A 26,470-nucleotide genomic window follows, 5' to 3' on the forward strand; every position below is an offset into this window, starting at 1 on the left:
CCCAGAGAAGTGAAGCGACTGCCCCAGGTCACCCAGCAGGCATTTGGCAGAGCTGGAATTAGAACTCAGGTCGTCTGAGTCTCCAGCCCCCGTCTGGTTGGGCACCCACATCTGTATCAAGCAGCAGCGTGGCTCCGTGGAAAGAGCGCGGGCTTGGGAGTCAGAGGTCACGGGTTCTAATCCCGGCTCTGCGGCTTGTCAGCTGCGTGACTTCGGGCAAGTCACTCACCTTCTCTGTGCCTCAGTGACCTCATCCGTAAAACGGGGATTAGGACTGTGAGTCCCACGTGGGACAACCTGATTATCTTGCATCTACCCCAGCGCTTAGAACAGCGCATCGTAAGCACTTAACAAATACCCTTATTACTATTATTGAGTACTACAGCTTGGGTTTCCTTAACATGGGATTTTATTTTGCAAGAATACAACCTCGAGCAACAGTCAGTCGTATTACCTGAGTGCTTATTGTTTCGCAGAGCGCTGTATGAAGTACTTAGGAGAGTACAGTGAGAAGCAGAGTGGCCTAGCGGATAGAGTACGGGCTCGGGAGTCAGAAGGACCTGGGTTCAAATCCCGGCTCTACCACTTGTCTGCTGGGAGACACTGGGCAAGTCACTTCGTTTCTCTGTGCCTGAGTCACCTCGTCTGCAAAACGGGATTCAAATGGTGAACCCCATGTGGGACAGGGACTGTGTCCAACCCGATTAACTTGTAATTATAATAATGTTGGTATTTGTTAAGCGCTTACTAGGTGCCGAGCACTGTTCTAAGCGCTGGGGTAGATACGGGGTCATCAGGTTGTCCCATGTGAAGCTCACGGTCTTCATCCCCATTTTGCAGATGAGGTAACTGAGGCACAGAGAAGTTAAGTGACTTGCCCAGAGTCACACAGCTGACAAACGGCAGAGCCGGGAATCAAACCCATGACCTCGGACTCCCAAGCCCGGGCTCTTTCCACCGAGCCACGCTGCTTCGACCTACCCCAGCGCTTAGGACAGTAAGAACTTAAGTACCATTATCATTATTACTGTTATTAGATAACAAGATAACAGACACATTCTCTACCCACAATGAACAAGAGAACTAGGCGGGCCCGTTTTCTCTAGGATGAGTGGAAAGTTCGCCTCTTCGAAAGAAAAAAGCAAAGGGTCTTAGAATTCTATTTTATTGAAACCTAGCAGCAAACGACGGAAAACAAATGATACGTCCGTCCAATTTCACGAAATATAGGTTAAGTGCTCAAACAACCTCTCTCTATAAAAATATTTCGACTTGATAGGGAGAAAAAACCACGACAATTATATTTCAAAAAATTATATTTCAATGCTTCTTCTTAAAAGGACGCAGTAAGCTTCGGTATAAAAACCGAGGTGCGAACCCAATTCTTGTTTCGATCCAGAGGACACGGAAACTTTCTCTCCATGCCGCCCCGTTCCGTCTGGAGATAGGCGAAAGGCTCAGAAAGACGTTTGAGGCCCCGCGGAAACCCAGAGGAGTCTCGGCCACCGTCTCGGTCCCAAAGATGATCACTCTCCCAGCAGAGCTTCTTCATCTGGCTGTCTTAGCTCGTAGGCGGTGCATACGGCGAGAAGCGTTCCGCGGAGAGGCCGGCAGTGAAGATCTCAGATAGAACAAGAGACTCCAACTGACTCCGGAGCCAAAAAAATCAAGCTTTTTCAAGGCACTTGCCAGAGCGCCAACGTTCCCGGTCGGTTAAGGTTTTAAGTCGCCCGACGAGTGCCATCTTCGGCTCATAATCTTGTGGCCGGGACCCTGTGGGCCAGAGAACGGAGAAAGATGACAGGCTATCGGTGCTTCCGGCTGACGTTTCCTTTCCCAGGCTCCAGGAAGAGGTGGCCGGGGACAAGCGGTCGGCCGATCCAGATTCGGATTAGGAAGGTAGATGCGGACCTTTGGGAGCCTGGAGTCCAGAGGGGTAGGTCGGGTTACCTCGTCACTCCTACCCCTACTAGTCCTTCATGCCCGCTCCCTAATCCCCCATCAATCAATCAATTGATCAATTGTATTTATTAAGCGCTTAATGAGCGCAGAGCACCGTACCGAGCGCCAGGGAGAGTATTGTATAACAATTCAGCAGGCACATTCTCTGCCCACAGTGAGCTTAAAGATTCGCTCTCTTCACTCGCCAAGATTCTACCTCTTAGAGAGCAGCAGCCAAACAAGGCCATTTTGAACAAGTCTTTCCCCGATCGCCATAATCCTCCCAGAAAGTCTGCCTAAATCAGTGCTGCCTTTTCATTTTTAATTTCCCCAAACATCGGGCCTTTTTTGAGATTCTATTGAAAGGTTCTGTGCACATATGAGGATTTAGAAGCTCGCTGTGGGCAGGGAACCTATCTACCAACTCTGTCGCGTGGTCCTCTCCCAACCGCGTAGTACAGTGCTCTGCACACAGCAAGCCCTCGATAAGTAACCATCGACTGACTGATTACAACTATTGCCTGGCAGTTGTGCGAGGCTGAAACCTTGCCGAGCTGAAGGGTGAGGGAGTTAGAGGGTGGCGACGGGCAAAGACACGCTTTTTATTACCCTATTTATTTTGTTAATGAGGTGTACATCCCCTTGATTCTATTTATCGCGATTAAGTTGTCTTGCTTTTGTCCGTCTGTCTCCCCCGATTAGACTGTGAGCCCGTCGATGGGCAGGGATCATCTCTGTTGCCGAACTGTACAGTGCTCTGCACATAGTAAGCGCTCAATAAATACTACTGAATGACCTGAAGTGCATAAGTAGGGGATGAGTATCCCAAAGTGAGACGGACAAGCACCGTGGCCCGGTGGCTAGAGCCCGGGCCTGGGAGTCAGAAGAATCTAATCCCGTCTCTGCCACTTGTCTGCCGTGTGACCTTGGGAAAGTCACTTTTATTCGTTCATCCAATCGTATCTATTGAGCATTTACTGTGTGCAGAGCACTGTACTAAGCGCTTGGGAGAGTACAACAATAAATGGACACATTACAAAACCAGCTTACAGTCTAGAGGCGGGGAGAGAGTCATCAATACAAATAAATAAAATTACAGATAAATATATAAGTGCTGAGGGGTGAGGAGGGGGAAGGGGCAGAGGGAGCGGGTCAGGGTGACATGGAAGGGAGTGGGAGATGAGGAAAGGCGGGGCTCAATCCGGGAAGGCCTCTTGGAGGAGACGGGCCTTCAGTAAGGCTTGGAAGACGGGGAGAGTCATCGGCTGTCGGATTTGAGGAGGGAGGACGATCCAGGCCAGAGGCAGGATGTGGGCGAGGGGTCCGCGGCGAGATAGGGAGATGGAGGCCCAGTGCGAAGGTTAGCACCAGAGGAGCAAAGTGTGCGGGTTGGGTTGTAGAAGGAGAAAAGTGAGGCGAGGTAGGAGGGGGCAAGATGGCGGACGGCTTTAAAACCAATGGTGAGGAGCTTTTGTTGGAAGCGGAGGTGGATGGGCAACCGCGGGAGTTTCTTGAGGAGCGGGCTGACGTGTCCTGAACGTTTCTGTAGAGAGATGATCCGGGCAGCGGAGTGAAGTACGGACAAGAGTGGGGAGAGACAGGAGGCCGGGAGGTCAGCCAGGAGGCTGACGCAGTCATCCGGGCGGGACAGGACGAGTGATCGTATTAACGTGGTAGCGGTTCGGATGGAGAGGAAAGGGAGGATTTTAGCTACGTTACACGGGTGGGACCGTCAGGATTTAGTGATGGATTGAATGCGTGGGTTGAATGACAGACGTTTCTCTGCCTCAGTTACCTCATCGGTAAAGTGGGGATTAAGACTGAGAGTCCCATGTGGGACAGGGACCGTATCTGATCTGATTAGCTTGTATCTTTCTACCGCAGCACTCGGTACAGGGGTTGGCACATATTAAGAGCTTAAAAGACTTTTTTTTTTTAAAACTAACTCCACGTGGGTAGTTTTTCTGGCTCCATTATTCACTCGGATATAAAGCACCCACCATTTCAAACACAAACGGGCCAGAGAGGACGCCGGGGTACTAGAGAAGCAGCTCGGCATAGCGGATAGAACACGGGCTTGGGAGTCAGAAGGTCGTGGGTTCTAATCCCGGCTCCACTTGTCTGCTGTGTGACCTTGGGAAAGCCACTTGGCTTCTCGGGGCCTCAGTTACGTCATCCGTCAAACGGAGATTGAGACCGTGAGCCCCACCTGGGACGGGGACCGTGTCCGGCTCGATTTGCTTGTATCCACCCCAGCGCGTCGTACGGTAGCGCTTAACAAACACCATCGTTACGATTATTATTCTCGACCTGATTTCTATCCCGCCGCTTGCTTAGAAACTGCCTCGGGGGGCACGAGGCTGTCCAGTTGCTGCCGATGTCCTGTGTCGATCAGCCATTCGTTAAACTTGTTCTCCACCAGCACCTGGAACTCCTTTCTTTGATCCCTGAAATGCAGAAGGTTATTCTGAGAACAGTCGAAGACGAGACAGGAGGCATCTCAAGTAGTAGCATCTATGACTTTACCACCTTCGCACGCCACGGATGTGGTCTCATCATCCTTCCCATTCTTGAAAAAATAATCCCATCCCTTGACCTTTTCCTCTTTTCCAAAACACCGACCCTTTGCGTTCTCTGGCCCTCTGGAAATGCCTGCATACTTTTCTTAAACTACAGAATCTCAATCCGGACATTACGCTGCAATTCAATTTCCCCAGTGCCCTATAAAGTAAGGAGCCTGCTTTCTCCCGCATCTACAAATTGTGTTGCTACCCAAACATCAAAACTTTTTGTGTGTGAAATAATGTACTGAATAAGAACACAGCGCATCCCAAAGGTTTTTTTATGGGAAGCGCACGGTGTAGTGAATAGAGCAAGGACCTGAGAGTCAGAAGGTCGTGGGTTCTAATCCCAGCTCCGCCACTTGTCTGCTGTGTGACCTTGGGCATTTCTCTGTGCCTCAGTTACCTCACCTGTAAAATGGGGATTAACTGTGAGCCTCGCGTGGGACAACCTGATGACCCTGTCACGACTATGTGCAGAACAGTGCTCTGCACATAGTAAGCGCTTAACAAATACCAACATTATTATCATGACGACGACGACGGTCCCCGACCCGAACCGTGCTTCGACTGCAGCCCTCCGATCATCTGCAAACCCACCTGACGGGAACCTGAACCGGATTCTAGCATCAGCGTCCGCGGTTAAGACCGTCGCTCGTGACCGACAGGCCACCGAAGTAGAAATTCCAAGCCCAAAAGCGAACTAGAACTCGGCTCTGGAAACGGACGCCCAGAACTTGCAAAACGTTCCCGCCCGCCCAGCGCCACTTACTTTGTCAGTCCCGCCTCCTTCACCATTTTCTGCCAAATCCGGATCTGTCGTTCGCGCTGACCCAGGGCCTTCTGATAGGCCGGCGGCAGGCCGCCCGGGATCTCGGTCGTGTCCCCTTCCATCTCGAAGGGAACGACGAACACGTAGAACTCACTGGGAGCTAGGAGTCGGAAGTCCCCGGCGCCGTCCTGGCCGTTCTCTCGGCAGACGGTCATTGGGCGGTCCCAGCGGTTGGGCAGCGTGGCGAGGCCCGTCCTGCCCATGTGGTCTTCCAGCATGGGGTAGTGGGTGTGGAAAGGGGCGAAGGTCACGCCCCGGTTACCCGCGAGGATGAGGGGCCGCGTCGGGGTGAGGATGTGAAAGGTGCAGTCCGTCGTGGAAGAGACGGACAGGCGACGGCAGACGGCGATGACTCTGACGTCGTCGCAGCCGTGAAGGTGGACGGCCGTCTCCACGGGGCCCAGGACGAAGGTGCTATTCCTGCACTTCTCGATGGTGACGGATCTGAATGACAATGTTGGCATCTGTTAAGCGCTTACTACGCGCAGAGCACTGTTCTAAGCGCTGGGGGAGATACGGGGCGATCGGGTTGTCCCACGTGAGGCTCACGGTTAATCCCCATTTTACAGATGAGGGAACTGAGGCCCAGAGAAGTGAAGGGACTTGTCCACAGTCACACAGCTGACGAGTGGCAGAGCCGGGAATCGAACCCATGACCTCTGACTCCCGAGCCCGGGCTCTTTCCACTGAGCCACGCTGGAAAGACGGGGAGGACGCGGGCGGTGCTTGGATGAGTCGCCTCGCGGGTCGGAGCTGGCGGAACGGGCTATCGTCCATTCACTCGTTCATTTATTTCATCGTATTTACTGAGTGCTTACTGTGTGAACTGCACCAAGCGCTCGGGAGAGTAGGTTATAACGATTATCGGCCACGTTCCCTGCCCACAACGAGCTTACGGTCTAGAGGGGGAGCTGGACATTAATAGAAATTACCATCTAAAAATAGAAGAAAAACAAAAATGGAAAATAAAATATAAAAATAAAATAGAAATAAATTACAGATGTGGACGTAATGCCGTGCAACTGGCGTGGGGGGAAGAATACAGGGAGCGAGTCAGGGCGCCGCAGAAGGGAGCGGGAGAAGAGGAAAGGGGGGGGGGGCGTAGTCAGGGAAGGCCTCTTGGAGGAGATGGGCCTTCAGTAAGGCTTCGAAGGGGGCGGGGAGAGTCACTGTCGGATCTGGGGAGGGAGAGGAAAACGGCGCAACCAAGAAAAGATCAACACCCCCAAGGAGCTTACCGTAGCGCAGCGCTTACCGTAAAGGGGAGAGCAGGTATATAAAAGACTCGTTGCAGCGGTGGATCTTCACGTGTGCCCCGACGAGGGTATCGGAGCTCTTGGCTAACGTCTGTTTGTACACCTGACTCATCACCACCATCCGCGGCACCTTGGGAACCGCACGGGCACTGCAGGCAATCCTGGCTCTCTTGGTAGCTCCTTCGACTATAAAAAAAAAAGATGATTCAAAAATCAATAAATCAGTGGGATTTCTCGAGGGCTTAAGTGTGTGCAGAGTGAGAAAGCCCTCGGCAGAGTAACGTATAAAATGTAAAGGCATCGAAAGACAGCAGCAGATATCCGTATAGGCAGGGGCGCGTCTGTCTCATGCCGTCGCGTCGTCACGCCACGGACGCGCCTCTCCCGCCACGCCCCGCTCTCCGTCTGCAATCGTTCCGGTAGCGGATCCGGGGACTTTTCTTGGTCAAAGTCCGGAAGCGGTTGACCGCTGCCGCCTTCCGCACTTGGGTCTCCGCCCTCGACTCTCTCCCGTGCCGCCGCCGCCCGGCACAGCGGAGTTTTGACCCGTGGCAGACGGCCTGCCGCTCGCCAGCCACTGGCCGAGCCAGGAACGGAACGGACGGGCCTCGGCTTGGCTCTCCCTCCCCAAGTCGAGACTGGTGGAGGACTGGAAACGCTCCAGGTGCGACCCCGAGAAGGAACACGAGCACATACGTACTCGAAAATGTAAAAACGAGCAGCAGCGTCTTTGGGGCAGTTTCCTCGAGTGAAGGAGATGGGGGAAGAGAACACATCTAGAGGTGACTGGCCGCAGATCAAGCAGTGGTATTTATCGAGCTCTTACGCTGTGCAGAACGCGGCACTAAGTTCGCGGGAGAGTACGATACACCGAGTTGGTAGAAATGTACAGTCTATCGATCGATCGGTGGGATTTACTGAGCGCTTACTGTGTGCAGAATACTGTATTAACCACTTGGGAGAGTACAACAGAACGGAGTTAGCAGGCGCATAGAGTCTATCGATCAACCAGTGGCATTTATTGAGCATTTACTGTGTGCCGAGCACTGTGATGACACTCGGGAGAGTACGAAATAACGGAGTTGGTAATGATAATAATGACGATGGCATTTTTTAAGCATTTACTATGTGCAAAGCACTGTTCTAAGCGCTGGGGAGGATACAAGGTGATCGGGTGGTCTCGTGTGGGGTTCACAGTCTTAATCCTCATTTTACAGATGAGGGAACTGAGGTCCAGAGAAGTGAAGTGACTTGCCCAAAGTCACGCAGCTGACAAGCCGCCGAGCCGGGATTTGAACCCATGACCTCTGACTCCCCAGCCCGGGCTCCTTCCACTGAGCCACGCTCCTTCTCGTGGTAGGAACATATTTAAACAAAAATATTGGACTACGTCTGATGTTGAAGCTGCTTTGGAGGAAAAGCCAGCTATCAAAAAATCCCAATATAACTAATGATGATGATAACTGTGGTATTGGTTGAGCGGTTACTGCGAGCCAGGCTGCAGTGGTACAAACAAATCGGGTGGGACACCGTCCCTGTCCCACATGGGGCTCGCAGTCTCAATCTCCAGTTTACAGACGAGGTCACCGAGGCCCAGAGGATTGACGTGACTTGCCCAGAGCCGCCCAGCAGACAAGTAGCAGAGCAGGGATTAGAACCCACGACCTTCCGACTCCCAGGCCCCTGCTCCATCCACTACGCGACGCTGCTTCTCCGGCACCGGGCCCGCGGGAGCCGCGGCCCCGAACCCTCACCCTCAAGGCCTTTACAACTAAGGGAGGCCCGGGAACTCACGAGACCGCTGAATGCAGGGCCGACAGAAGAACTCACACACAGAATCGGACTACGTAACGCCAACCGTGCCTTCAGCAGGAGGCTCCCAAGTAGCCTGCTGAGTTCCCCGCTGGCTCCGAGGGGCAACGACAGATCCACTTGGGCCGCGGCTTCCGATACGGCCAGTCCCCTCCCCTCCAACCCACCAAACCGACCAGAAGGGGTTTTTTCTCCCACCGGCCAAGCCGTACCGGGCGGCCCCTCTCCTCAAGAGGCCTTCCCTAAACCTTCCTCTTCTCCCCCTCCCTTCTGCGTCCTCCCGACTTGCTCCTTTCATTCGAGGCCCACCGCCATCCCCGCCGCCCAGCCCCATGGCATTCATTTCCCAATCCGTAATTTCTTCGTTTATATTAACGTCCGTCTCCCCCTCTAAACTCACCGTGGGCGGGGAACTCTTATCTACCAACTCTTATCTCGGACTCGCCCGAGGGCGTAGTATGGTGCTCTGCACACAGTCGGCGCTGCCTAAATATGATCGGTAAGGAGGACGATAACGACGGTATTTGTTAAGCGCTTACTGTGTGCCAGGTACATAGGGTGGGGTGGGTCCAAGCAGCGTGGTTCAGTGGAAAGAGCCCGGGCTTGGGACTCAGAGGTCAGGGTTCGAATCCCTGCTCCGCCACCTTTCAGCTGTGGGACACGTCACTTCACTTCTCTGGGCCTCAGTTCCCTCATGTGTAAAATGGAGATTGAGACTGTGAGTCCCATATGGGACAACCTGATTACCTCGTATCACCCCAGTGCTTAGAACAGTCCTTGGCACATTGTAAGTGCTTAACAAATGCCATTATTATTTGTGAAGTGCTTACTATGCGCAAGGCACCGTACTAAGCCTGGGGGGTGGATCCAAGCGCATCAGGTTGGACCCAGTCGCCGTCCCGCGTGGGGCTCGCAGTCTCAGTCCCCATTTTCCAGATGAGGTAACTGAGGCGCAGAGAAGTGACACCCAGCAGGCAAGTGGATTAGAACCCACGACCCCCGCAGCGCTCAGAACAGTGCTCTGCACATAGTAAGCGCTTGACAAATCCCAACATCATTATTATTATCATTATCACAAGCAAACAGGGCTGGGCCCTGTCCCACGTGAGGCTGACGATCTCAGTCATCACGGCCCCGAGAAATGAAGCTATTTGCCTAAAAAAGGTCACCCGGGAGACGAGCGGCGGAGCCGGGATCGGGGCCCCCGACCCCCTGCCGGGCCCGCACTCTAATAATAATAATGTTGGTATTTGTTAAGCGCTTCTATGTGCAGAGCGCTGTTCTAAGCAGTGGGGGAGATCCAGGGTCATCAGGTCGTCCCACGTGAGGCTCACGGTTAATCCCCATTTCACAGATGAGGTCACTGCGGCCCAGAGAAGTGAAGTGACCCGCCCACGGTCACCCAGCTGCCGAGCGGCAGAGCTGGGATTCGATCTCATGACCCCTGACTCCCAAGCCCGGGCCCTCTCCACCGAGCCAGGCTGCTTCTCTCTCCAGCGCCGCTCCACGCTGATCGATTCGGTCGCTAGAAGGCCGGGGGGGGGGGGGGGCGGGCGAAGGAGACCCACCTTGCTGAGCCCAGGCCAGTTTCTTTCCAGACCTGAGACAGGCGGAAATGCCGAAAGGGTTCCCCGTCAGGCAGGCGCGCAGCCAGGTCTCGAGCTTGGCGAAGGAGAAGGTCTCGGTCCTCTTGGAGAAGCCGCTCTCCGCCTGCAGCGGAGACCACAGGGCGAGCTCGTGGAGGGAGTAGATCTTCCCGGCTTGGCCCACCGTCCCCTCGATGAGGAAGCTCAGGGCCCGGACCGCTTCCGGAGAGACCCGACCGGTCTGGGCGCAGTGGGCGGAGGCGCTCAGCTGGTCGGGATCCAGGAGCAGCTCCAGCATATCCGACAGGTGGTTCCGGACGAACTCTCGATGGCTGCAGTCATTCCAGTTCTTGGGGAAAGAACAAGACACACGACAATTAATAATGACGACGACGACGATGTTGGGATTTAAGTTGTCGTTTTTGTCCGTCCGTCTCCCCCGATTAGCCCGTCGACGGGCAGGGATCGTCCCTATCTGTCGCCGAATCGTCCGTTCCAAGCGCTGGGTACAGTGCGCTGCGCAGAGTAAGCGCTCGATAAATACTATTGAATGAATCTGTTAAGTGCTTACTCTGCGCAGCGCACTGTTCTAAGCGCTGGGGTGGATGCGGGGTCGTCAGGTTGTCCCACGTGAGGCTCACCGGCTTCATCCCCCGTTGGACAGATGAGGTCGCTGAGGTCCGGAGAAGGGACGTGACTTGCCCACAGCCACCCAGCTGACGAGTGGCGGAGCAGGGATTCGAACCCATGACCTCGGACTCCAAAGCCCGGGCCCTTTCCACTGAGCCGCGCTGCCTCGTATTCACACGCGCATCGACGCGTGACCCACCTTCGCACCTGCACGGACACATCTTAATCGAGGAATACTCCGCGGGGAGGGGTAAACACGCTGCTAACCCTCTGCCGGGAAGACCGCTCAGCGGGAGACGGCACAGTGTGCGGATACGTCAGCTGCCGCCCGAAGATTTCCGGAGAGGCTCCGATTAGACGCTCTTTACCGCGGAAGGGGACGCAGGGGGATCTAGGGGAAAGAGCCCGGGCCTGGGAGTCGGACGACTGGGGTTTTCGTCCCGGCTTCGCCGCCCGTCTGCCGTGCGGCCTTGGGTGAGTCGTTTCACCTCTCTGAGCCTCAGTTCCCTCGTCTGTAAAATGGGGATCAGGACGGTGAGCCCCATGTGGTACCCGGATTGTGTCCAACCTGATTAGCTTGCATCCGCCTTGGCGCTTGATACAGTGCTTGGCACATAGTAAGTGCTGAACGAAGACCATTTAAAAAAAAATAAATCAGAAATCAATCGTCGCAGCAGACCCCAGCCCGTCTCGCCGAACACGAGGCCTCGACTGCCCATCTTCCCGAATGGCTAAGGATCGGTACGTCGACTTCCGGGGGTTGGATGAGTATCTGTAATCATCACGGCATCGATCAAGGACACGGATTCTCAGGGGGCCCCAGATTCGAGGTTTGAGGGAATTTACCAGCCCGCCGGTCTGCACGTATTTCGGTTCTATTTGCTCAAACGATTCCCCCAGAAAGAAAATAATATTTCTGGATAACGGGCATCCTGAAAGCCTCCGAATCCGTTTCTACAAAGTGGAGAGAGTTGGAGGAGGCGGGATTTGGGACTCTTATTATGTCTCGGACTAAAGCGGGGGATTGAACGACCCGGCTCCGGAGATGAATTCAATAGATTTTTCTCTATCGGGACCGTGGCCACAATGAGACGTTTAGAGAGCGATTTTGCCGCTAGGGCCCAGAGAGCTTTCCCGATACGGTTTCAATCTCCCGAACGGTATTATTTGCAAATGAGGAGGGGGGCGGGTTCCATTTTAGAGAAGGAGCGCGGCTCAGTGGAATGAGCCCGGGCTTGGGAGTCAGAGGTCATGGGTTCGAATCCCGGCTCTGCCACTTGGCAGCTGGGTGACTGCGGGCAAGTCACTTACTTAAATTCTCTGGGCCTCAGTTCCCTCATCTGTCAAACGGGGATGAAGACTGTGAGCCTCACGTGGGACAATCTGATGTCCCCGTATCTACCCCGGCGCTTAGAACGGTGCTCGGGACATAGTAGGCGCTTAACAGATACCAACATCATCATTATTATTATTTTAAAGGCGGAGATGCAGAGCGCACAAGAGGCAGCATGACTTATTGGAGAGAGCCCGGGTCCGAGAGTCAGGAGGACCTGGGTTCTAATCCCAGCTCCGCCACCCGTCTGCCGGGTGACCTCGGGCAGGTCGCTTCACTTCTCCGTGCCTCGGTTCCCTCGTCCGTAAAATGGGGATAAGAGCGCGAGCCCCACGTGGGACGGGGACTACGTCCAGCCTGATTAATCTCTATCTACCCCAGGCCTTAGAAAGGTGCTTAGCACAGAGTAAGCGCTTAACAATTACCATTTAATCCTGGCTGAAGCAAGAGAGTGGGGGAAGGGCACTGCTTCTCATTCCCACTCTGGTTCTCCACCCCAATCGCTTTTGCTTTATTCTTCTATTTTAACAATGTAATGAGAATTTTCTTATATATATATATTCTTATAGATATAAATATATATATATTTATATGACTCTGAAAGAATGTCTCTCTCTCTCTCTCCTTCCCTCTCTCCCTCAGAAACAGTCCTTCCCACAGAGGAGAACACTGGTCTCCAATCCCCGTACCTTATTACGACCGTTTGATCTTCCAATTAGGTCAGGGGATTGAACTGTGCTTCTGGGACATGGCCACTCTTCTCCGATCAGAGATGTCCTCAAAGAAATTTTATTTAACTGCTGAATGAACAGAAACAGCAGGAACTGCAGGGTGTCGACCGAAAGCTGTGAAAGGTAGAAATAAGGACACGTTATTAAGTTTTAAGCGGAAACACCACCCGTAACTTCAACCAAGAGCCCGGGCCTGGAGGTCAGAGGACCTGGGTTCTGCTAATAATAATAATAATGATGCTGGTATCTGTTAAGCGCTTACTATGCGCACAGCACTGTTCTAAGCGCTGGGGGAGGTACAGGATAATTAGGTTGTCCCTCGTGAGGCTCACGGTCTTCATCCCCGTTTTACAGATGAGGTCACTGAGGCACCGAGAAGTGAAGTGACTCGCCCACAGTCACCCAGCTGACGAGCGGCAGAGCCGGGAGTCGAACCCATGACCTCTGACTCCCAAGCCCGGGCTCTTTCCACCGAGCCACGCTGCCCGGCTCCGCCGCTTGTCTGCCGCGTACCTCGGTTTCCTCACCCGTAAAACGGGGAGTCGGTACCCGTTCTCCCTCTTACTTAGACGGTGAGCCCCGTGTGGGACAGAGACTGTGTCCGACCTGATGATCTTGTAATTACCTCAGTGCTTAGTACAGTGCCTGGCCCGGAGTAAACATTCATTCATTCAATAGTATTTACTGAGCGCTTACTATGTGCAGAGCACCGTACTAAGCGCTTGGAACGGACAAGTCGGCGACGGATAGAGACGGTCCCTGCCCTCTGACGGGCTTTTGGTCTAATCGGGGGAGACGGGCAGACGAGAACGATGGCAGTAAACAGAATCTACTACTATGGTATTACAGTCCTCTAGACCGTAAGCTCGCTGTGGGCAGGGAATGTGTCTGTTTATCGTGATATTTTTTAATAATCGTAAGTGTAATTGTAAATATAATAATAATGCTGGTGTTTGTTAAGCGCTTACTCTGTGCAGAGCGCCGTTCTAAGCGCTGGGGGAGAGACAGGGTCCCACGTGGGACAATCTGATGACCCTGTCTCGCCCCCGGCGCCTAGAACGGCGCTCTGCACAGAGTAAGCGCTTGACAGATACCATCGTTATTCTATCCCAGGATGCAACCGTCCATTCTAGAATCGCCGTGGGCTACGGTGTAGATGTTTGATGCCTCGTCCAGGCTTACATCCAATCACCCCGAACTTCTGGCCAACCGCTCCGGGTAAATGAGCTCCCTGCCCCACCTGGGTTTGAGATTAAGCAATTAACAATGACCGGCCCGGAACGTCCTCCCTCCCCCTACCCTCATCAAACTCTCTTCCCCCCTTCAAAGCCCTACTGAGAGCTCACCTCCTCCAGGAGGCCTTCCCAGACCGAGCCCTCCCTTTCCCTCCGCTCCTCCTCCCCTCCCCATCGCCCCTTCTCCCTCCCTCTGCTCTTCCCCCTTCCCCTCCCCACAGCACTTGTGCATATCTGTACATATTCTTTTTTCCTCTATTTTGTTAACGATGCGTCTCTATCTCTGATTCTCTTTATCTACGGGGATGGTATTGATGCCCGACTACTTGTTTCAGGAGAAGCAGCGTGGCTCAGTGGAAAGAGCCCGGGCTTGGGAGTCCGAGGTCACGGGTCCGAATCCCGGCTCGGCCACTCGGCAGCTGTGTGACTGTGGGCGAGTCACTTCTCTGTGCCTCAGCGACCTCATCTGGAAAATGGGGATGAAGACTGTGAGCCTCACGTGGCACAACCTGCTGACCCTGTATCTACGCCAGCGCTTAGAACAGTGCTCTGCACCTAGTGAGCGCTTAACAGATACCGACATTATCATTGGCACGGTACAGTGGAAAGAGTCCGGGCTTGGGAGTCCGAGGTCACGGGTCCGAATCCCGGCTCCGCCCCCGTCAGCTGGATGACGGTGGGCAAGTCACTTCGCTTCTCTGGGCCTCAGCGACCTCATCTGTCAAATGGGGATGAAGACCGTGAGCCTCACGAGGGACCACCTGATGACCCTGTATCTCCCCCAGCGCTCAGAACAGTGCTCGGCACACAGTAAGCGCTTAACGAATACCAACATCATTATTAGTAACGGGCAATCCGAAATTAAACACAGGGAGGCAACGGGGCCAAGTGGAGAAAGCATAATCGTAATCATAATGATGGCATTTGTTAAGCGCTTACTATGTGCAAAGCACTGTTCTGAGCGCTGGGGGGAACAAGGTCATCAGGTTGTCCCACGTGGGGCTCACGGTCTTCATCCCCATTTGACAGACGGCAGGATGGGTCAGGAGACCCGGGTTCTGGATCCCTGTTTCGTAACTTGCCCGCTCTGTGATCTTGGACAGTTCACTTAACTTCGCTGTACCCGTACTTTCGCTTTCAAAACGGGGATGAAAAGACCCATCCTCCCTCCGCTTTACACGGGACGAGGGACCCGGACGTGACCGGTTTTATGACTTTCTACCCGCCCCGGCGCCGGGCACAGAGTAAACACTTCCTACTCGGAGAGGCAGCGTGACCCAGCGGGAAGGACGCGGGCCCGGGAGGCAGAGGACCTGGGTCCTAACCCAGCTCCGCCGCGGGTCCGCGTCGCCCCGATTCGCTCCCGTCGTTCGGCCCCTTCCTCAGCCCCACGGCATTAATGGGCTTATCTGTAATTTATCTATTTATTTATATTAATTTCTCTCTCCCCGTCTACACCGGAAGCTCGCTGGGGGCGGGGAACGTGTCCACCGACCCCGTCGTAGTGTACTTTCCCAAGCCCTTAGCACGGTGTTCCGCACACAGTATCTGCTCGATAAATAATGATAATGTCGGGATTTGTTAAGCGCTTACTATGTGCAGAGCACGGTTCTAAGCGCTGGGGTAGATACAGGGTAATAAGGTCGTCCCACGTGAGGCTCACAGATAATCCCCATTTTAGAGATGAGGTCACGGAGGCCCAGAGAAGTGAAGTGACTCGCCCACGGTCACCCAGCTGACGAGGGGCAGAGCCGGCATTCGAACCCATGACCTCTGACTCCCAAGCCCGGGCTCTTGCCACTGAGCCACGCTGCTTCTCTAATATGACTGATCACTCTGCGTCCTAAAGGGTCCAATCATAAGGATAGTTAATAATGACGATGATGGCAGTTGTTGAGCACTTAGTACGTGCCAAGCACTGTTCTAAGCGCTGGGGGGGGCTACAAGGTGATCGGGTTGTCCCATGTGGGGCTTACAGTTTTAATGCCCATCTTACAGATAATAATAATATCGGTATTTGTTAAGTGCTCACTAATAATAATAACGTTGGTATTTGTTAAGCGCTTACTATGTGCCGAGCACCGTTCTAAGCGCTGGGGGGGGGGGGGGGGGGGGCTACGAGGTGATCAAGTTGTCCCACGTGGGGCTCGGTCTTCATCCCCATTTTCCAGATGAGGTCGCCGAGGCCCAGAGGGGTGAAGAGACTCGCCCAAAGTCACCCAGCCGACAAGTGGCGGAGCCGGGATTCGAACCCGTGACCCCTGACTCCCAAGCCCGGGCTCTCGCCACCGAGCCACGCTGCTTCTCCTACGTTATAACTGTGGTATTTCCTCAGGGCTTAAGATGTGCCAAGCACCGTCCTAAGCACTGGGGTCGATCTAAGATAATCTCTAGGAGGGAGAGGCCGCAAGCTCGTCGTGGGCAGGGAACGTGTCCGTCTGTCGCTCTACCGTCCTCTCCCGAGCGCTTAGTACAGCGTTCCGCCCCCAGTGAGCGCTCGACAAACACGACCCGGCCCCCCCGTCTGCCGTGTGACCTCGGGCAAGTCGCTTCGCTTCTCCGGGCCTCAGTCGCCTCGTCTGGAAGACGGGGATTAAAGCCGTGAGCCCCACGTGGGACAACCCGATCACCCTCTATCTACGCCAGCGCTTAGAACAGTGCTCGGCACACAGTGAGCGCTTAGCAGATGCCATCGGGGAAGCGGCCGGGCTCAGTGGAGAGGGCAGGGGCCGGGGATCAGAGGGCAGGGGCGCCACTCCCGGCTCCGCCGCGTGTCGGCTGTGTGACTTTGGACGAGTCGCTTCACTTCTCTGGGCCTCAGTCTCCTCATCCGTAAAAACGGGGATCAAACGTGAGCCCCACACGGGACAACCTGATTACCGTGTATCCCCCGCCCCGGCCCTCGGCTCTTAGGACGGTGCCTGGCACGTAGTAAGCGCTCAGAAGCAGCGTGTCTCAGCGGAAAGGGCACGGTCTTAGGAGTCAGGGGTCACGGGTTCGAATGTCAGCCCTGCCGCTCGTCAGCTGCGTGACGGTGGGCAGGTCACTTCACTTCTCTGTGCCTCAGTCACCTCATCTGTAAAATGGGGGGTCAGGACCGTGAGCCTCACGTGGGACGACCCGATGACCCTGTGAAGCAGCGCGGCTCAGCGGAAAGAGCCCGGGCCTTGGAGTCGGAGGTCATGGATTCGAGTCCCGGCTCTGCCACTTGTCAGCCGTGTGACTGTGGGCAGGTGCTCCGCACGCGGTAAGCGCTTAACGAATACCAACGTTATTAAGTCGCTTCTCTGTGCCTCAGTTCTCTCATCCGTAAAACGGGGATTGAGACCGTGAGCCCCACGTGGGACAACCCGATTCCCCCGTGTCTACCCCGGCGCTTAGAACGGTGGTCTGCACATAGTAAGCGCTTACCAAATACCAACATTATCATCCGAAGGCACGCCGGCCTAGCGGACGGACCGGTCGGGGCTGGAGAGGGTCGACGAAACCCACCTTATCCCTCTGCTTCTCCAGCTCGTCTTCGGACGCGCAGCCGGACTCCACCTCCGCCCGCTCCAGACGTTCTTCCGGGGACCTCGGCACCAGACCGTCGAACATTTCAAAATAAAGCCAGGCCAGGTCCCGGCCCACCTGCAGCTTCCCACAGGCGATCCGGCGCCACGCGGGCCAGGAGAGACGCGGGAAGCCGCCCTCGCCCGCCCGGGTCCGCGCGTAGGCGGAGACCCTCCGGAGGTAGCGAAGGCCGAACCTGGCGGGAGGCGGGATCGCCAGCGTCCCCACGACGAAAGGTTCCGTTTTCACCCAGAGGCGCACGGCCGCCTCGTCCATTTCCCGAAGTCCCGAGGTCGCTTCCTCCTCCTTTCCAAATCGAGAGCGCCACGTTCCTTTCTACGTTAATCTGAAACCAGAGAGAGAGAGAGAGAGAGAGAGAGATTCCTTCCAAACCTGAAAGACAGAAAGGAGAAAGGTCCCCCAGAGGCACGACGCCAGGAAGCCGCGCACGGTTCAAAATGGAGTACGGCCGTAAAGGTCGGCGGCCCGTCGTCCGCCGATATTTTTCAGGTCCGTCAGCCTAGGGGCGAGTCAGAAATGAACAAAGATAACGCGCCGTCTCGTTGGCGGTGACTCTCCGGGGAGCTGGGAGGGGATTTATTTGCTATCGTTTTAATGAGATGTTCATCCCCTTGATTCTATTTATTGCTACTGTTCTCGTCCGTCTCCCCCGACCAGACCGTAAGCCCCTCGAAGGGCAGGGACCGTCTCTATCTGTGGCCGACCTGTCCGTTGCGGGCGCTCAGTACGGTGCTCTGCGCATAGGAAGCGCTCACTAAATACTACTGAACGAATGAACGCTCTGCACATAGGAAGCGCTCACTAAATGCTATTGAATGAATTGAATGAATGAATGATGAGAAAAACGGGCAGATCTAGAGGATTTCTCAGCGCGGGGTGCCCGGCGTTGGATGACCGTCCGCCGATTCCGTCGCTGGACCGTCCTCTCCCGGGTGCCTGGCACGGTACTCTGCACAGAGTAAGCGCGCCGTCAATCCCTGGGCTGACGGCAGCTGCACTCTGCTCCTCCTCCCAGCCCTTCCCCCTCTCCGGGTGGAGAGTTTTTCCTTTACCTCCGGCTTTTTAAGGGGGGATGAGAGCGACTCCAAGGTGTGGGATTCTCCCGGAGGCGACTCCCCCAGCCCCCCGGGACCGGGGCGGTTGGGCTCAGGTCTCGCCCTGCACGGGCTGGCTCCCTCCCAGGAAGAGGTCAGTCAGTCGATCCATCAGACGTATTTATTGAGCGCTCAGCGTGTGCGGAGCACTGTACTAAGCGCCTGGAACGTACAATCGGGCAACGGATAGAGACCATCCCTACCCGACGACGGGCCCACGGTCTAGAAGGGGGGAGACGGCAAACCGGAATAAGTAGGCATCGACGCCATCCAAATAGATAAACAGAATTACAGATCTACGCACGTCATTAATAAAATCGGGCAGCGTGGCTTAGCGGAAAGAGCACGGGCTTGGGAGTCGGAGGTCGTGGGTTCTAATCCCTGCCCCGCCACGTCTCTGGGCCTCGGTTACCTCATCTGTAAAAATGGGGATGAAGACCGTGCGCCCCACGTGGGACGCTCTGCTGACCCTGTATCTCCCCCAGCGCTCAGAACGGCGCTCGGCACATAGTAAGCGCTTAAACACCATCATCATTATATACAGATACAGAGAGGCGCTGTGGGGAGGGGAAGGGGGTGGGGCAGAGGGAGGGAGTCGGGGCGATGGGGAGGGGAGGAGGGGCGGAGGGAAAGGGGGGCTCGGCCCCCTTCCCCGCTCTAGGTGGAAAGTTCCTTGTTTAGCGATACTGATAATCATTCATTCATTCAATTCATTCATTCAACGGCATTTACTGGGTGCTTACCGGGTGCAGAGCACCGTACCAGGCGCTTGGAGTGTTCAATTCGGCAACGGATAGAGACCGTCCCCGCCCAATGATGGGCTCACCGGTAGTAATGATAGATAACGGATAATCACGACGATAATAACAATAATAATAACAGTCATGATAACGATAGGCAATAATAACAGACAGTCATGATAATAATAATAGATAATAAAAGATAATCCTGATGATGATAGGCGATAATAATAATCACGATAAAATAATAATAGATAGCCACCGTGATCACGATCGGTAATATAATAGATAACGGTGATGGCAATCGAGAATAATAACAGACAATCGCGATAATAATCAGTAATAATAATAGTAGTAACAGATAACTGTGGTTATGATAGGCAATAATAATAATAATCTTGATAACAACAGACAATCGTGATCCCAAATGGATAATAGTTGATCCCGATAATAGAGAATGACAGATAATCACGATGATCGATAACGACATATAATCACGACAATCGCTAATAACAGATGATCCTGACCGTAACAGATCATAATACTAGATAATCACGATATTAATAATAGACAACCGTGATCATAATAGACAACAGTACTAGATCATAACGGATAATCACGATCATAAGAACCGATCATGATAAAGCTAGGCGTTAAGCGCTTATTACGGGCCAAGCGCTGGCCTTCCAGCGACCAGCACCCCCGGGCCCTGTGTTTTCTCCTCCCCGGGGGGTGAGGAAAGGGCTCAGGTCCGTACCCCCGCCCCGGGGGGGGGAAAGGGGTATTTATCGCACACCTACAGTGGGATCTTTAGAGAAGCAGCGTGGCTCAGCGGCAAGAGCCCGGGCTGGGGGGTCAGAGGTCGCGGGTTCGAATCCCGGCTCCGCCGCTTGTCAGCTGTGCGACTGTGGCCAAGTCACTTCACTTCTCTGGGCCTCAGTTCCCTCATCTGGAAAATGGGGATCAACTGTGAGCCTCACGTGGGACAACCTGATGACCCTGTATCTCCCCCGGCGCTGAGAACGGTGCTCTGCACATAATAAGTCCTTAACCCATCACAACGTTATCATCATCTCCCCCAGCGCTCAGAACAGTGCTCTGCACCTAGGAAGCGCCTGACAAATACCATCTTCATTATTATCTCCCTCAGCGCTTAGAACAGCGCTCTGCACCTAGGAAGCGCTTAACCAATCACAACATTATCATCATCTACTCCAGCGCGCTCAGCACAGTGCTCTGCACCTAGGAAGCACTTAACAGATACCAACATCATCATCATCTACTCCAGCACTTAGAACAACGCTCTGCACCTAGGAAGCACTTAAATACCATCAGCATTATTATCCCCCCCAGCGCTTAGAACAGTGCTCTGCACCTAGGAAGCGCTTAACAAATACCAATATCATTATTATCTCCTCCAGCGCTCAGAACAGGGCTCTGCACCTAGGAAGCGCTCAACAAGTACCAACGTTATTATTAACGTGGCTCTGCACCTAGTAAACGCTTAACAAATACCAACATCATTATTATTATCTCCTCCAGCGCTTAGAACAGTGCTCTGCACCTAGGAAGCGCCTAACAAATATCATTATTAATACCTCCAGCGCTTAAAACAGTGCTCTGCACCTAGTAAGCACCTAACAAATACCAACATCATTATTATTATCTCCTCCAGCGCTTAGAACAGTGCTCTGCACCTAGGAAGCGCCTAACAAATACCAACATAATTATTATTATCTCCTCCAGCGCTTAGAACAGTGCTCTGCACCTAGTAAGCACCTAACAAATACCAACATCATCATTATTATCTCCTCCAGCGCTTAGAACAGTGCTCTGCACCTAGGAAGCGCCTAACAAATACCAACATCATTATTATCTCCTCCAGCGCTTAGAACAGTGCTCTGCACCTAGGAAGCGCCTAACAAATACCGACATCATTATTATTATCTCCTCCAGCGCTTAGAACAGTGCTCTGCACCTAGGAAGCGCCTAACAAATACCGACATCATTATTATTATCTCCTCCAGCGCTTAGAACAGGGCTCTGCACCTAGGAAGCGCCTAACAAATACCAACATCATTATTATTATCTCCTCCAGCGCTCAGAACAGGGCTCTGCACCTAGTAGGCGCTTAACACATACCAACATCATTAATATTATCTCCCCCAGCGCTCAGAACAGGGCTCTGCACCTAGTAGGCGCTTAACACATACCAACATCATTAGTATTATCTCCCCCAGCGCTCAGAACAGGGCTCCGCACCTCGGAAGCGTTTAACAAATACCAACGTTGCTGTTAGCGTGGCTCTGCTCTGCACCTAGTCGGCGCTCAACAAATACTACCATTATTATCAGTATCATCTCCCCCAGCGCTTAGAGCAGTGCCGTGCACCTAGGAGGCGCTTACCCCATCGCAACCTGATCAGCACTGCAGTGCCAGGAGGAGAGAGGGAGGGAGGAGAAGGGATCCCGGGGTTGCTTCGCACCTGGGGGGCGGCCCGTCCCGCCAGGCCCGGCGCCTCCTCTTCCTCCCCCGCCGTTTGAAAGCTGCGCTCCCTCCGGGCCGCAGCCAGACACCGCGCATGCGCGCCCCCCCCAACCATAGAGGCCGGCCGCCCCGCGCCGCTAGAGCGTACCGGAAGTGTACCACCGAGGCGGCCCGGCTAGAGCGTCGCCTCCCCGGCCCCCCTCGCGGGAGATTGCCTCGGTCGAGCGCCCTCACCCGCCGTGGTGCTGCCGCCTCTGCTGCTCAGGCCATCGTTCAAGCTTAGTGATGGGGAGCTTACTGAGGGCAGAGCATTCTTCTTTTCTTTTCTTTTCTTTTCTTTTCTTTTCTTTTCTTTTCTTCTCTTCTCTTCTCTTCTCTTCTCTTCTCTTCTCTTCTCTTCTCTTCTCTTCTCTTCTCTTCTCTTCTCTTCTCTTCTCTTCCCTTCCTTCCTTTTCCCTTTCTTTCCTTTCCCTTCCTTTCCCTTCCTTCCTTCCTTCCTTCCTTCCTTCCTTCCTTCCTTCCTTCCTTCCTTCCTTCCTTCCTTCCTTCCTTCCTTCCTTCCTTCCTTCCTTCCTTCCTTCCTTTCTTTCTTTTCCCTTCCTTTCCCTTCCTTTCCCTTCCTTTCCCTTCCTTTCCCTTCCTTTCCCTTCCTTTCCCTTCCTTTCCCTTCCTTTCCTTTCCTTTCCTTTCCTTTCCTTTCCTTTCCTTTCCTTTCCTTTCCTTTCCTTCCTCCTTTCTTTCTTTTCCCTTTCTTTTCCCTTTCTTTCTCCCTTTCTTTCCTTCTTTCTTTCTCCCTTTCTTTCTTTCTTTCTTTCTTTCTTTCTTTCTTTCTTTCTTTCTTTCTTTCTTTCTTTCTTTCTTTCTTTCTTTCTTTCTTTCTTTCTTTCTTTCTTTCTTTCTTTCTTTCTTTCTTTCTTTCTTTCTTTCTTTCTTTCTTTCTTCCCTGCCCCGCCCTGCCCTGCCCTGCCCTTTCCTTCCTTCCTTCCTTCTTTTCTCTTACTATGTGCAGAGCACTGGACTAAGCGCTTGGAAGGGACAATTAGGCAACAGATAGAGACCATCCCTGCCCATGGACAGGATTACAGTCTAATCTTTTCAATAGTATTTATTGAGCACTTACTATGTGCAGAGCACTGGACTAAGCGCTTGGAAGGGACGATTGGGCAACAGACAGAGACCATCCCTGCTCATCGACGGGCTTACGGTCTGATCTATTCAATAGTATTTATTGAGCGCTTACTATGTACAGAGCACTGGATTAAGAGCTTGGAAAGGACAACTGGGCAACAGATAGAGACCATCCCTGCCCCAAGACAGGCTTACAGTCTGATCGATTCAATAGTATTTAATAATAATAATAATAATGTTGGTATCTGTTAAGCGCTTACTATGTGCAGAGCACTGTTCTAAGCACTGGGGAAGATACAGGGTCAGCAGGTTGCCCCACGTGAGGCTCACAGTCTTCATCCCCATTTTACAGATGAGGTCGCTGAGGCCCAGAGAAGTGAAGTGACTTGCCCATAGTCACACAGCTGACAAGTGGCAGGGGCGGGATTCAAACCCATGACCTCTGACTCCCAAGCTCGGGCTCTTTCCATTGCGCCACACTGCTTCTCCACTTACTATGTGCAGATTACAGATTATTACAGATTGCAGATTATGTGCCGATTAGACCGAACCTTGCCCACAACCTCTCCCCGTCCTGGAACTCCCTCCCCTTCACGCCCAACAGACCACCACTCCCCCCTAAAATATCATCTCTCCTCCAAGAAACCTCATCGGCCTCGTCCTTCATTTCCCCCACCCTCTTCTCCTTCCCTTTCTGCCTCGCCTACGCCCTTGAGAGATGACGACGGCGATGACGACTGTGGTATTTGTTAAGCGCCCACTGTGTGCCCGGCACCGTGCTAAGCAAATCAGATCGGACGCAATTCGTGTCCCACGTGGGGCTCACGGGCTTAATCCCTGTTTTACAGAAAAAGTAACTGAGGCCCGGAGCCGTGAAGTGACTCCCCCAAGGCCCCACAGCTGACAAGCGGCGGAGCCTGGATTTGAACCCAGTTCCTTCTGACTCCCAGGCCCGTGCTCTCTCCACTAGCCCACGCCAGGCACTTAAATACTCGCCCCACCGCAAGCAGCGTGCTTTAGCGGCAAGAGCCCGGGCTCGGGAGCCAGAGGACGTGGGTTCCAATCCCGGCTCCGCCACTTGTCTGCTGTGTGATCTTGGGCAAGCCACTTCACTTCTCTGGGCCCCAGTTGCCTCCTCTGTAAAACGAGGATTAAAAGTGGGACAACCCGAGACCCTGTAACTACCCTAGCTCTTAGAACAGTCCTTGGCACATAATAAGCGCTTAACAAATACCAGCGTCGTTATTATTATTTACATACACATCCTTATACTCTATCATTTCCCCTACCTCTAATTTATTTTACTGTCTCCCCCCCCCTAAACTGTAAATTCCTTGAGGGCCAGGGATCGTGACTTCCAACTCTCATCTGTACCGCATTTTCCAAATCATTTAATACAGTGAGCCACGCACAGGGCTCCATAAATACAGGATTGATTGATAGTAATGATAATGATGTTGGTATTTGTTAAGCGCTTACTATGTGCAGAGCACTGTTCTAAGCGCTGGGGTAGACACAGGGGAATCAGGTGGTCCCACGTGGGGCTCACAGTCTTCATCCCCGTTTTACAGATGAGGGAACTGAGGCACAGAGAAGTGAAGTGACTCGCCCACAGTCACACAGCTGACAAGTGGCAGAGCTGGGATTCGAACTCATGACCTCTGACTCCAAAGCCCGGGCTCTTTCCACCGAGCCACGCTGCTTCACTAAACTCTTCAATTTCAACCAGATTTTTTTTAGACAACCAAATGGGACGGATAGGAGGAGAAAGACTCAAAGCAATGATGATGATATTTACTAACCTGTTACTATGCGCTAAGAGATGGGGTGGATATTAAATGCTGTGTTTGCCCCCCCCGTCCCCCTCCCACAGCTCACAGGGGGAGGGTGAACGGGTATTTTTGAACCCCATTTTACAGACGAGGAAAGTGAGTCTCAGAGAAGGTAAGTCGTCTGGCTCCACTCGGCCTCTCTGCCTTCTTTGGAAGACCTGGTAACTATAACTTGGGCCTGGACTGTCACGTGGTTGAAGGGTGTGGAGACGTGTCAGCTCCAGGAAATGCGAAAAAAGAATCATCAGGCTTAGCGTGAATGAATCCGTGACATGATTCACAGAAATAGAGAACGAGGATAGGAAGGGTCTAATCGGTCCTAATTTACCTCTCCCAAAATAGGTTACTTCTCCCATTCGTTCATTCGTATTTATTGAGCACTTACTGTGTGCAGAGCACTGTACTAAGCGCTTGGAAAGTACAATTCAGCAACAGAGACATTCCCTGCCCAACGACGTAAATATATATTTAAGTTGAAACTATTCTCACCTTTCCCCGTCAGAGCATCTTCTACTTAATCTTTTAAAATGGAGGTTGATTTTATGTTTCTATATTATTCTTAATAATAGTGGTGTTTGTTTAGCACCTTACGTGTCAAGCCCTGGGGCAAGTTACAAACCAATTAGCTAGAGTCCCTGTTCCATATGTCGAAGAGAGAGAGAGAACTGACATTTATCCCCATTTTACAGATGAGGAAACCGAGGCGGTACGTAAGTTGCGTGATTATCGTCACTCAGGAGGAAGGTGGCCGAGTCGGGATGAAGACCCAGTTCCGACTCCCAGCCTTGTGTTCGTTCCACTAGGTCACACTGCCGAGGGAAGCAGCGCGGCTCAGTGGAAAGAGCCCGGGCTTGGGAGTCAGAGGTCGTGGGTTCGAATCCCGGCTCGGCCACTTGTCAGCCGGGTGACGGTGGGCGAGTCACTTCAGTTGTCTGGGCCTCAGTGACCTCATCTGTAAAATGGGGATGAAGACTGTGAGCCTCTCGAGCGACAACCTGATGACCCTGTATCTCCCCCAGCGCTTAGAACAGGGCTCGGCACGTAGTAAGCCCTTAACACATACCAACATTATTGATTATATACTGCGTAAACTCAGTCCTGAACGTTTGCCAATCCCCAGCGCTGAGTCTGAAAGTTAAAAGCGGGGAAGGCTCCTGTCCTCCTTTGCTCCGCGGTCGTTATTGTTTTAGGCCGTCGAGTCGTGTCCGACCCATAGCGACGCCACGGACCCAGCTCTCCCCCAACGCCCCACCTCCATCCGCAATCGTTCCGGTAGCGGATCCACAGAGTTTCCTCGGTCAAAATCCAGAAACGGTTGACCACCGCCTTCTTCCGAGTGGTAAACTTGAGTCCCCGCCCTCGACTCTCTCCCGTGCCGCTGCTGCCCGGCACGGGGTGAGTTTTGACTCGTAGCCGATTGCCTGCCCCTCGCTAGCCACTGGCCAAGCGAGGGAGGGAACGGACAGGCCTCCGCTTGACTCTCCCTCCCGTAGTCGAGACCGGTAGAGGACTGGAAACTCTCCGGGTGCCACCCCGAGCGGCGTTTGCCGTGTTAACGTGCTTAGATTCCTTCAGTATCTGTCAGAGGGCTGAATTCTCCTCGAAGATATTTCTGAGTCGTAATATTTTCACCCCGAACTCTGCAGAAATTCACAGAGCTTCCTGAGTTCGGGTTAGGGCATGGCCTATTTTTTCCTAA

At 53.3% G+C, this 26,470-nt stretch overlaps 1 protein-coding gene across 4 annotated transcripts; it reads right to left on the reverse strand.

The window, feature by feature from the left end:
- Positions 1-1,149: 1,149 nt before the first annotated feature.
- On the reverse strand, positions 1,150-21,909 carry TBCCD1 (TBCC domain containing 1). 4 transcript variants are annotated; one of them, XM_029071386.1, is made up of 9 exons: positions 21,731-21,819; positions 17,666-17,815; positions 17,410-17,491; positions 12,641-12,796; positions 9,971-10,337; positions 6,590-6,776; positions 5,275-5,778; positions 4,252-4,388; positions 1,150-1,773 (listed from the first exon to the last, which is right to left on the reverse strand). In XM_029071386.1, the coding sequence occupies exons 2-8, from the start codon at positions 17,743-17,745 to the stop codon at positions 4,259-4,261; spliced, it is 1,506 nt and encodes a 501-aa protein (XP_028927219.1). In that variant the 5' UTR covers positions 17,746-17,815; positions 21,731-21,819; the 3' UTR covers positions 1,150-1,773; positions 4,252-4,258. The 4 variants fall into 4 exon arrangements, with proteins under 4 accessions (XP_028927219.1, XP_028927203.1, XP_028927198.1 ...); XM_029071370.2 differs by having other exon boundaries at positions 17,410-17,815; positions 21,810-21,909; XM_029071365.1 differs by having other exon boundaries at positions 17,410-17,815.
- Positions 21,910-26,470: the final 4,561 nt, after the last annotated feature.

The sequence above is a fragment of the Ornithorhynchus anatinus genome, chromosome 1 (genome assembly GCF_004115215.2).
Source record: "Ornithorhynchus anatinus isolate Pmale09 chromosome 1, mOrnAna1.pri.v4, whole genome shotgun sequence".
Taxonomy (NCBI): Eukaryota; Metazoa; Chordata; class Mammalia; order Monotremata; family Ornithorhynchidae; genus Ornithorhynchus; species Ornithorhynchus anatinus.